The sequence below is a fragment of the Armigeres subalbatus genome, chromosome 2, assembly GCF_024139115.2.
Source record: "Armigeres subalbatus isolate Guangzhou_Male chromosome 2, GZ_Asu_2, whole genome shotgun sequence".
In the NCBI taxonomy this organism is placed as follows: domain Eukaryota; kingdom Metazoa; phylum Arthropoda; class Insecta; order Diptera; family Culicidae; genus Armigeres; species Armigeres subalbatus.
Genome location: NC_085140.1, coordinates 384,575,169 through 384,587,874, shown reverse-complemented (window position 1 = coordinate 384,587,874; position 12,706 = coordinate 384,575,169). Strand labels below are relative to the sequence as shown.

Here is a 12,706-nt window from a genome sequence, read left to right as displayed (position 1 = left end):
TTTCGACTGAGTTCCGAAAGTATGATGTTCACAGCTACCCGCTCGGAAAGGTCTTCTAGAAATCTCCCGTGATATCTGGGAGACAAAAAAATTAGTCTCCTAGATATTTTTGGTCGATTTCTAGAACAACCGTTTAAACCGGTGTCTACCTCAAATTTTAGACGAGTAGACCGTTTGAACCGATAGGGATATGACAGGTGTGGTCTCTTAGATATTACCTCGATATCTTCTAGACTCGAATACCACGGGTCTTCTAGACTTCTCCTAGATGTGGGTACCATATTGCTTCTTCTTTTCTCTCCTATGTTGATATTTACATAAAATTCCATGAAACACAGCTTTTTTTAGGAAGATGTAAAACGTCTTTTTAAATATTTTTATTTTTGAAATTCTCTCGGAAAAACGGATAAGGATCAGAAAAACGGAAAGGATCAGAAAAACTCTTAAATTTCTTAGAGGAATCATCTTGCAGTTCCTAAACCGAATCCACCGAAGTTTCTAGAGGAATTAAATTCATGGAGAATTTAACCCGGAATTACTGGAAAGATTATTCCTGAATTTCTGGGGCAATTCTCTTTGAATTTCTAAAGGAGTTCTTCTTGAGTTTCTAGAGGAACTCTCACGGAATTCCGAGAGGTATTTGAAAGAATCCATCCGCAATTCTTCCTAAATTCCTCCCGGAATTCTCCCAAAATTGGACGAGTTTTCCAAGAACCTTCCCCGAATTGCTGGAGACATGCAATACATAAATGCAGGAATTCTTGAAAGAACTGTCTTTCGAGAAATGCGCTCGGAACTCCTATAGAGGAATAGAAAATGAATAGGCAGAATTAAAACAATCAATAAAACTGATTATTTGCAATTACCATTGCTCTATGATCATCTCGTGTACTTGGAACTGCTGCTTGGCCTTCAGCAAAAACCGTTCCTGTTGGTGATAGTCGAACCAAGATCTATCCGGTATGCTTTTGGCCCAAAAGTTCCAGCTTTCGGTATACCTTGTTTTCCGATGATGATTTTCTAAACAGGCGAATGACACGTGCAGTTGACTTCAGGCCAGTTTCGAACAGTGTCGCTATACGCTAGATGTTCGAAGTGAAAACCGAGGTGAAAACCACGATCAAGCAAGTCTGGAATGTGAGTGACAAGGTTTAGTAAAGTCTCCAACGTGGCGCGTGGCACTTGAACCGTTTCGACGAGTGCACCGGTAGATACACACACAATTGTAAATAACCGAAAGTACTATTACACGGGACCACGTATAAATGAATCTTGACTAAGGTGGTTTGCGTCTTTTCGAGGTAGATTCCTGTTCGCTTTTAGACATCCTTCCATGCAGGTAGTGTAAGAAAATGGGAGCGCGTTCGCACCGTGTCCCATCGTCGACTCTGAGAATTTGATTAGCTTGTAATGGTATCTTAATATCTGAAATGAATCAAATATTAGTATAGATATTCAGAATGTTAATCAACGAGAATTATTGAATAGAATTTCATTACCAATTTTTTGGCGTATGATAAACAAACAAAATATTGATTGTTATTGGCAATGGAAAACATTTAGGTATGCATGGTTTCCTAAGATGAAAATTTCAGTTCAGTGTTGAGAAGCAGTTATTGTCAAAATCCGCCATTATGGCAAACGTGGAAAGCTGCGGATTTCAAAAAAAAATCTGAGGAAAATCCTTTTTTTCTCTTAGAACATTTTTAGGACTTTTTTTCTCACAAGGGGGATATTTTTTTTGGTTTTGGTGCCAAAGGACTCAAAATGCATAAAACTTTGAGAACTAATTAAAAAAAAAATCGAAAAATTTTTTTTCGAAAAAATGTCATATGGCAAAAACAATTTTTCATCGAATTTAAAAACCGGACGATACGCAAATATTTACTAAGCCCTAAAATATACCCCTACGCCTAATTTGAGCTCCATCGGACATGACTTAGGGGTGCTCAAAATCTTGCTATCAAAATTTTTAATTTTTTGTGTCTTTGAAAACGTTTGACATCAGATTTATTCAGCTAATTATCAGATTACTAGGTAATGTTTATTACACTGAGGTTTATTTTTACGCGGTACCGGATGAATTCTAAACACAACGTGTAAAGATCAAGAAAACTGATAATGTAGAAACACGATTCATGTCGTTGCGGAACTTTTTTCAACTGAATTTTTTTCATCGGATTATTTAAATAACACAATTTTTCACGTCGGTTTTTTAAACAACGCGGTTTATTTTTACGCTGTTTTGATTTAGATTGAACAAGATCGACGTAAAAAAAACTTTTGTGTATTGATTTTGAGTGAAATAGATAATCCTGATTTTAAAATAATTAAGTAAAGGAGCTGGAAATGTAATTCAAGAATCATTAGCAGCCCATTTTTCTGTAGATCTCTCTAATTTTTATGGTAACGCAAAATTTTGAATTCAATTGCCCTATTACCAATCACTTAATTAATTTGTTTTCCTTTCCATACAGCTATCAACGCTTCTGTTGCGCACTTTGTTTAGCAGTTTGTTTCTCAGTTCGTAAATGAAACATCCCGCATAATTACAAACTGTACATGGATATTTTCCCGTGCGGTCGACAACAGTATCCTTTACTGTTGACAACTGTAAATGAACAATCTCATATAAAGTTTTAACAGTTTGTGGTACGGTTATTTGACAAATGTTGAATGGTAACAACCCAGTTATGTCACCATAAAAAATCGTCTGTTTTCGCGTGCAAAATTTTCGCTCAACAGTATGATAAAATGTTGACATATAATGCAGGAAATAAAGAACATTTTAGGGACAGCATGTTATATGTTGACATTTAGTGATGATGTCGAGCAGTTATGGTTGAATCGATCGAAAAGTATTCGATAACCGCAACGTAAACTGTGAAGCTATATCTTACATCGTAATAATGATTCTGACCATATAACATGTTGTTTTTTATTATGCGGGATGAACTTGCGAAGAACTTCACCATGCAACGGCTTTAAATATTTTTTTTGTTTTTTATTGAAGAGGTTTTTAGCCCTTGACTGGTTCATCTCTTTAAGCTGCTTCAAATGTTTGATATATTTAAAAATATAAAATTATAACGTTTTGTGCGCTTCATCTACCGAGCCTTGATGACTTGAGAAACAATGGCAAATATTTCCCAACAAACAGAATATCCTCCATTTTATTAAAAACTAGACGAACCTTGCCCGGGTTTTGTGTTTTGGATCTGTCAATCGTTGGGTTAATTGCAGCGTCGCACTCTAGATTGATTTCAGTTCAAGCTTGATAATTTTCTTTAGAACTCATGAAAACGTGATATTTTTACATTTGTTTAACTTTCCTGCCGATATGTTAGTACTTTTTATATTCATAAACACAGCTGATCCCAACAAGAATCGATTGGTGAAGAAATCTTGCATATCGGTCATCCCGTTCGTGAGTTATATTGATTTAAAGGAAATGCAAACTTATTGTTATATATTGAGATAATAATAATAAACAATGTGACTGCTTTCACTTCTAAAGTTCAAATAAATACTCTGGTACTGGAACCTGTACTGGTAATGGGAAAACGTAGAATGGAAAAAAAGTTTTGATTAATTTTTAACACCCCTATATCATGTCCGTTTTAGCACAAATTTTGCATAGAGGGATATTTTTGGCTTCTAAAACGTTTGCGTATCATCCGGTGTTATAATTTGATAAAAAAAAATTTTTCATCATCTGAATAAAGTGTTCTAAGAGAAAAAATCAATTTTTTTCATTTTTTTTTTATTTGATCAAATCTCGACGTTTCATGCATTTTTAAGTCATTTGGCATCAAAAACAAAAATTCGATTTTCAACTTTTCCTTTGGTCCCCTCTTGGGAAAATTTTCATGGGTAAATATTTAAAAACATTGATGAATTACAGGCACCCCTAAATCATGTCCGATTCAGCTCAAATTTTGCATGGGGTCATATTTTGGGGTAATGAAACTTGTGAGCAATGTTTTTAATTTTTGATTGATGACTTGTGAGGGAAGCCAGATTTTTACTTTTTTTGGAAAAGATGTTTTAATTTTGATACACATAGTTAAGTTTACCGTTCAAGATGTTTTAATGAGATATTTAGATGTTTAGTTTGCCAAAGCAGATTCAATGGATACGGGGAATTGGCTGACATCCTATCGTTATTAGCTGGTTATGGAACAACTTCTCGCAAGGGTAGTTGTTGTATAATTGGCAATACGTCCGTGTACTTAAAGGAATAGTGTGACTTCAAGTCCTACCGGCATCCGAATCTTTTTTCGCAATATCTCATAAAAACATATTTAAAATTTTAATTTTCTTTTTCTTAATTATAGAATTTATGATTAAACTTCTGTATATTGAGTTTTAAATTCGGCATTATGTTTCGTTCATTTTTTGCTTTGGCTTTGTCCCTAAGTTTGGCATTGCTTCTAGTAGTGCATAACTTTGAATCTTCTCCATTATCTTTGTTCTATAGAATATGTCAGACATTTCTCAGCACAAACGGTTTCTGTGGAACACATTTCAACTGATTTTCATGAGCTATTTGTGTAACACCATTGATACAAATTATGTACGTGATATTTAATATTTATTCAACGATAGTCGCTTCGGATTGCTCGCCCATTTGCTTTAAACGTATAAATCACTTTTTCGTTTGGATTAAAATCTTTCTTTTCTACAGGGTCCGACTATTGAAGGGCTTCAGTAGGATAAACAAACGAAGTGACCAAAACAAAAATATTTCATTTCAATTTCATTCAATTTTACAAGAAAACATATTACTTTTTGAAAGTTCATGGGTGAAGTTTATCTTTTTTGTACTTGAGCTGAATCAATTGTTGCAGATGCGTCGTACGAGGGCCGCAGGTGCTCTTGTGTTACCTAACCAGAGGACACAAGATGTCGCTTCAAGACTTGTTAAAGAAATATGATGTTTTGGAGCAGCCGCGGCCTTCAACATACTCCTGACAGTGAAATTCATAGGGTGTTTGTCCGTCGATCTCACTGGCCGCTCTCAGCCCGAAATGACCCCTGAAAACCTCTAAGTTGGGTTTTCTTCACTGAGCAGTGAGCATAGATGCCTGCCTTAAAATCCAATCCTTGGTATCAAAATAACAACGTGTCCACGTTTCGACAACGTTTTGTAGTACTGATTCCCAATACATATTCGTATTATATTATTTTTACTCACTTATGTAGCAGTTCAATTGTCGGATTCTGTATTTGATTCCTACCGTCATCTTTTGTTATTTTTTGTTTTTTTTTTATTATTTTTCGATGATTCTGTGCGATGTAGAAAAAAAAAGATTCTTTCCTTTGGAATTATTTTATCGTCTGTAGTAGGAGGTTGTTGATGGTGGTGTAACAAATTGTTTACTGTAATCTATATCTGTAACGATGAAGCAGAATCGTTCTCTATTAGTTTTATTAATACCGCGTTTGTGGTTTGCACTGCCCTTTCCGCCAGACCATTACTGGCAGGGTGGTATGGCGGAGAAAAGATATGCTCAATGTTTCTCAATTCGCAATACTTTTTGAAATAGAAACTATTGAATGGAGGCTCGTTATCGCTAACAATTACTGTTGCAAATTAAAGCACAGCAAACATTCTATCGAGTAATTGTGCAAAAGCTATTGCGGTCGTTCTGTTCATTTTATATTCATTATCTCTATCCATCGTGAATAATTATTTTGATACGTCACGCCGTTGGTGATACTCGGCGGCGGCGTAGGTCGGCGTGAACTAGCTTCAAGCGCCAAAGTTTCGCTGTCATTTTTTCAAAAGTTCCTCCGGAAGTTCCCCCAGGAATTCCTCCGTAAGTTCCCCCAGGAATTCCTCCGGAAGCTCCCCCAGGAATTCCTCCGGAAGGTCCTCCTGAAATTCTTCCAGGAATTCCTCCGGAAGTTCCTCCAGGAATTTTTCGCAAAATCCCCAGAGAATTCTTCAGGAAACTTCTTCCCAGAATTCCTAAAAATTCCATCTAAATTTATGCAACAGTTCCTCAGGAAATTTCATCAAGAATTTCTTCTTAAGTTTCTCCAGGAATTCTTGTGAAAGTCCCTCCAAGAAAAAAGTAGGAAGTTCCTTCAGGAAATACTCGGAAGGATTCTCCAAAAATTCTTTTCTGAATTTTCAACAAATTCCATCCAAATTCCTCCTGCAATTCTTTTCTTTCGTCAAGAATTTCTTCGGAAGTTCTTACAAAAAAAGATTAGGTTATCGACTTTCGTTTTACTTTTAACTATGTGGAAAACAACACTGAGGACCAAAAACATGTGTTTTGAGGAGAAGAATATTTATGAATAATGCAAAAATATCCACTGCCTACCATTAGGAATCGTACCCACATATCCCAGTACGCAAGACAGGGGCTCTATCATTATGCTACGGTAAAACTTAATACTACCCTCATTAAGCTACCCTAGCAGTAATGTGATAGATATGGTACAACCCGCTACGGCAATTAGCAGTTCAATCACACTCATCTATACTCGATTCCCACCGGTAGGCAGTGGATATTTTTTTTCATATTTCAAAAATGTTCTCCTCCTCAAAACACATGGTTTCGGTCCTCAGTATAATTTCCCACACAGTTCTTCTAAAAACTCCCCTGAAAGTATTTCCAGGAATTCCTCCTCTGGAATTCCTTCATGATTTCTTTTAGTGCAAGATTTCCCTCGGAATTCCTTTCAGGAATTCTTCCGAAGGTTGCATCAGAAATTAGTTTGGATGCTCCAAGTTTTCTTCCCGGTATGTCCAATTCTATAAAAAATCTTCAGGAAATTTCTTCAGGAATTCCTTCGTAAGTTCTTTGGGGAGTTCTTCCCTCGAGTAATTCAGTTGATTTTGAGCAGACAATATCATTTGGTCCTGACACACAACTAGTCTAGATAAGCAATCCGCTTCTAAAAAAAGTTCATTTTTGGAGTGATTATATAGCCTTTACGTATACTTTGTATACGAGAAAGGCAAAAATATGTACTAACATCGCAAGTTACTGTAATTGGTTTAGTTTAGATGGATCGTAATGTGTGAGAATTCTCGCGTTACATATTGCATTTTTATTTCATCCAACTTACTATCTTTTGTTGAAAGTTTAAAGAAGGCAACCGGATTATACTAAACTTGTTTGTGTATTTATAAATAAAAGTATTTTGGTAGCATCTGTGTAAGCTATTGTGTAAGTTCTATATACAATAGGAATCTCGTTTGGGTTCATCATCATTCTCAAAAATGTCCGTAAAAATTCCCAAGAGTTTTTTTTGACACTCCGATTAATTTTTTGTGTAAATTATCAAAAATGCAATGATTTTAAAAACAAATAAAAAAACATATTGAACTCCCAAAAACCTTCCGAAAAAACATTGAATGCCAATCGAGAAACGGCTACCGTTCAAAGTCTATAATATTTTCGTGGGGGTCTCCGATTTTGCAATCCAGTATTCAAACAAACAGCACGCGATCGAAAAAATGGTAACGAATATCAGTCAAGCAACATTTATAATCAAATTTTTGCTATCAAAATGACTTCTATGTGTACTTAAGTGGTTTAATCTTAAACCCGTTAAGAATTAAGTAAAACCAAAAGCCTTACATATCATCATTCATTGTCATATTTGCATTTAAATTTATTCAGCTTTATTTATTTCTAGTTTGTTCCGATTACAATTTTCTGTTCAATAAACAGTTTGGCTTGTGTTTTCTGTTTCAAATTTTGTGTGTCTGCTTAATACTCACTTCTCCGGGATGATCGATCGAATTGCTAATTCAAAGAAAATTATCAAAATCAATTGAAAAAGTACGATGAAAATATCCATTGATTAGTGCCTATCGCGTCAACCGGAAGTTAGGGAAAAAACAACAAGGAAATATATGCATTGTGGAAGAAGGAGAGCCGATTTCGATTGTTTCGTATTTGGTTGTATTTTACGCCAACTGTTTCTTCCTTTTTCTCGTTGTCAATTTTGACTTTTAGTTATTGTTTCTTTCTAACCGTGCGTTCGCTCATTTAGCTTCCTCGCCGCTCTCAGCAAATATGTTTCGTGTGCTCTTTCGTATGAATCGAGAAACAATATCGATTTTGCTTGTTTAATTTGGTTGTAGCCACATGAAAGCCAATACCTAAGTCTCAACACGAAAGAATACAAAGTTTAACAAACAATGAAAATTTGTGCGGAATCATATTAATTAAATGTAATCAGTGTATATTTTCTACCAAATCCAGAGAAAATATAAAAACCGACAAATTATAACGACTAGCTCATTTGCGAACCATCATCCCATCAAAGACACGCACCTCGCTTTATTCAGCTACAGCTATTAATCGTACTAATGGTGTTGAGGCAGCACCAACATTTTCACCGCATGCAATAAACCATACTACAACAACTAACTACAACATCAAAAACAACAACAACGACAACAACAATGAAGAGTTCGACAAGCTGAATGGGAACAACAACAACAACGGCAGTAACAATAGTGGAGGAGGTGGCGGTGGTGCGTCGTCGGCTGGCGAGAACAACAATGTGCCCGTGAGTGCGACGACCGGTGCCGCGATCCGGATAACCGAGAACCCGCTGCCGGAGAATGTGGCATGCTAGAGACGATACATATCGGGCCCGGCAGGGGGTGGTGGCGCCGGCGGTGGCTGTCCAACCCGGAAAATAATGTCCGGTTTTGGGGCGGGCCGGTCGTCGTTGCTGCTGGCGGGCAAACGTAGCCACGGTGCAGGTGGCGGTGGTGACGAAGAGTACGACGAAGTGTGGACAAATCGTCGCTATAGGGTAGAAAAAGTACTGTTGAATGCTATATTTTCTATACAGATTTAGGTGGACGGGACTAGATCCAACAGGTTAGATGCTTAATAAATTAACACTCATTGCTGCTGAATGACAAAAATCACATGGTGTTGATGAGTTTGAATAGGAAGAGGAAGGGATTGCTGATAGTATCTACGACAAACACTACAAAGCAGGTTATATATTGGCCTAAGGTCATACAACATACGTACATACTACATTTACCGAATTCTTATTTAATGATCTCAAATTTGTATTACAGATATTTACAAAATTTGTAAATTTGGCAAGACCAAATTTTTCAGACCAATTGAATTCGTTCTGAACAGTACTGTGCGTGAAAGTTTTTGCCAGTCGCCACTAGATTGAGTGCGCGTTGCTGCTCGAACTATATGCTGTAGTACTGAATCCTGTTCAAACTCATTTCATCGTAATAGAGTTGCTTGAATTTTTCAGATACTTATCACGATTACGGTAATCGCATTTGTTAATCTTATACATAATCACACAATGGCAGTTTTGTTGATCACAATTGATATACCAGCAGCAATAAATAAAAACCGATTGTACTATATTATAGAGAATAAAATCAAATCAAATAAGCTAATCGCCCCAAAGCAAATGGAACCAAAGATGCGGGAGGAATTGAAAAAAAAACTGGAGAAATGTGAACAGATGGTAACGAAAAGATTGTTAGCTTTGACTGATTGTTTACAATATCATAATTTATAAATTGGCGAAAACGCTAAAAAAGAATTCGATAAAAGATCGTTGAAAACTAATGTTTCTGTGAAGCAAGATGCATATCTTTACCCTAAATGATAAAAAAAATCAATGGAAATCAATACATTCAACAACACTTTACAAATAAGTTACCATCGTCGAACAAGTAAGGAAAATTGCCGATATCACAATGCAAATCGCTTGTATCAGGAACACCATTACCCTCTCCACTATAAAGTAAAACAATGTGTTGATTGTGAAGAAGTCAAGCCACCACAAAATACACTCTTTCCTAACACCGCCACACAAATACAGCTCATTGAGTAAACTTTGGCACCTGTTGTTTTGAATACACAACATCACACATTACAAACACCAGACGGCGCCTAGCTATCCCAAATATACATATTTATTAACCCCAGAGTTAGTGAACAGAAAACGGAAATCGTTCAATTATCCAACAATAAGAGCCCATACAGTAATTTACGATTACCTTAAGCATTCATTTTTGTGTCTGATCAAACTGCCATACACCGTTGAACGAAATAATAAAATAAAAATATGTAATTAGTACTCGAGTAATTACCTGTTTGAAATCCCCCGCTTGATTTAGTTGTAAGTTAGATCCGTTATTTAGAGCCCTCCTGGAAACACAATAAAAAAAATCAAATAAATGCGCCTGACAAGGTTTCTGCTGGAAGACAAGGTGATTTGCATTGAGCACAAAATGGAAACTGACGACATGACACAATTTCACACACATACACATGAATGGAGTGACAGGAAGAAAGTATGACAAAGCCGAAAAGAAATGATGGGAACCATGAAAAGAGCTGAAGAAAAGATAAAAAAAAACGTTGTTGACTAGTTAGTGCGTTGAGTATGTAATAAAATTTGACTACTAAAAGTAGAAAACAGGAAAAAGGAAACGAGAAGAAAAGGCTATGCAATGCTTTAACTGCTTTCGTATAGGTTTAGGAATAAGATTTTCAGGACAAACCGGAAATGATAGCACGAATGATAACCGTCGGAGATTATGCTCAGCTGATTGAAGGATTCGTCTTTGTTGGCTCTGATATCCGTATCCGGTAGGAAGCAGTGATCTTATTTTTTTTTTCAGTATATGATGTAAAATGTTTGGTTGAAGTTGTAAAACAAAAACACTTGGATGTTCCGAAATGTATGAAATGCTTTGTTACAAGAATATGGCAGATATCCGATTCTCAACCCAATTTCGTAACCATGTAAAAAATGGACTGGTGAACTGTTTTAAAATTAATGACCAGGTGATGGATCTGCATGTTTTACTTCTTTCACGAAGAGCTACTCAAGTATGCACTGACATGCTGCGCGACAATATTTTGCACACAGAGTTCAGAAAAGGAAATTCTCTGTTATTGACGTTCTCTAGTCCGTACCATTTCTTTTAGAACGTTGCCATCGAACCATTTTATCTACCTGAATCCTTTTTATAGTTAAAGGTTCTTTGGTACATGCTACTTGGCGGAGCTGCCCTTCAGTTGGTGGCACAATATTGTCCGTACAGTTAACCGGTGATTGTTAGATTTTATAACAATTCTGTATAAGAACCTACCGAAACCTTATACATTCTTATACAAATATTGTATGAGACTTTTCAATTTTGCAAGCTTTTCTAACAATATTTATTAGTGAGCTTAAATATTTTTGTATAAGATTCTAACAATTTCGCAATTTCGCCCAGGTCTTATACAGGTTAGGTTTTGATAGGTTCTTATACAGTATTGCTATAAAATCAAACATTTACTGGTTTGGTGTAGGAATGTAATGCACAGCTTAGACTTGCAGAGTTCCTTGCTAGCACTCCAAATATAATCAGTCGCTCCTAACATAAATTGCAGACGCTGTTGGAAGCCGTTTCTACCAGAGGGACCTCTAGGAAGGCTTCAGGTTTTCAGACGCAAATCATCTCTGCCAGTGTTGACTAAATTTACTGCAATAAAACAGAAACCATGCATCCCTATTAAGCAGTGTTTGCAACTCACTTGAGACTTAATACTGTTTATGAATGACTGGATCTACATACGGAGTTAAGTTTATTGTTAATAATGATGTCATGCTCAAGTAATTAATACTTTTGCATCTAGCGAGATGTGGAGATGCAGTGCAGATAATTTTTCAGTATCTTTTAGCAACCTTAGTCGAACTACCTATTCTATTCCTCTTAGGAAGGTTTTCTTTTTAAACATTGTACCATTGAGAGTAGAATGTTCTTCCAACATACTTTGTCACTAAAGGCAGGATGTAACAACGGAGATCTTATTTTAAATTCAAATCTTTTAGTTATTGCTGACCCACAGAAGTTCTTCTTTGGGATCATAGGCTTAGCATTGCTAAGTTAGCAATTTGTGCACAGGCCTCTCTGTACAATATGGCCGCGCGATGATTTCTTTTCAAATATGCATTAAAACACTGCTAAAAAGAAGCTGCTTTTTACAGATGGGAAGGATGTTGTAAATGCCAGATCGGTTATTTCCGGCGGTTACGAGGTGTCTCACGATGTCCAACTTCTTCGCTCCAGACCAGGTTTTTAGCGCGGGGGTGAAAAATTCATTTTCAGTGCAAAACATAAACAAACTCCGTGGCTGTTCTATATAAAAATCCAAGATGGCTGAATCATGAAATTGGTATATTGCAACCAAGGGCCTCATACGCCTGTCACTGGCGAACAAAGCTCGTGTACTCTGCATCGAAGCTTAGAACCGGTGTTAGGGCGCAATCGTTAATGTGAACATTTTTATATTCGGTTAGTTACTGCAAATAAATTCTTTTTCGAGTCCCTGTAATCAAGCAGGTATTTCAAGCATATCACATCGTAATATTGCTGCATGATTGAGTGTTTAATTTTGATAAAATATCGAAAACAAAAGTGTGCATAAAATTTCCTCGCCATAACAAAAGGTGGTAGAGAATTAACACTGTTGTTTACAGTTTAGAACCAAATCCAGATGTCGCACATGTTGGGGTAGGGATTCAGTGCTCCGCCTTCTCCCCCTGATTGCAACACATGTTTGTATTCATCTTGCTCTAGACTAATGTTGTTTTTCTCTACACAACAAGATTGCTACGATTAGAAGAGTATCGCCATATTCCACGTTTGACAGGTCTCCTGCTCGTTTGGAATGCGCATTTGTAT

General features: G+C 36.4%; 1 protein-coding gene across 1 annotated transcript in view; it reads left to right on the top strand.

Annotated features, from left to right (window-relative positions):
- LOC134213155 (protein NDRG3) overlaps positions 1-10,344 on the top strand; it is a 169,273-nt gene extending 158,929 nt beyond the window's left edge. Inside the window, exon 11 of the mRNA XM_062691818.1 lies at positions 8,354-10,344. Coding sequence (XP_062547802.1) covers positions 8,354-8,610 — 257 coding nt within the window. The 3' untranslated portion in view covers positions 8,611-10,344. The remainder of the gene's footprint in view (positions 1-8,353) is intronic.
- The last annotated feature ends 2,362 nt before the right edge of the window (positions 10,345-12,706 follow it).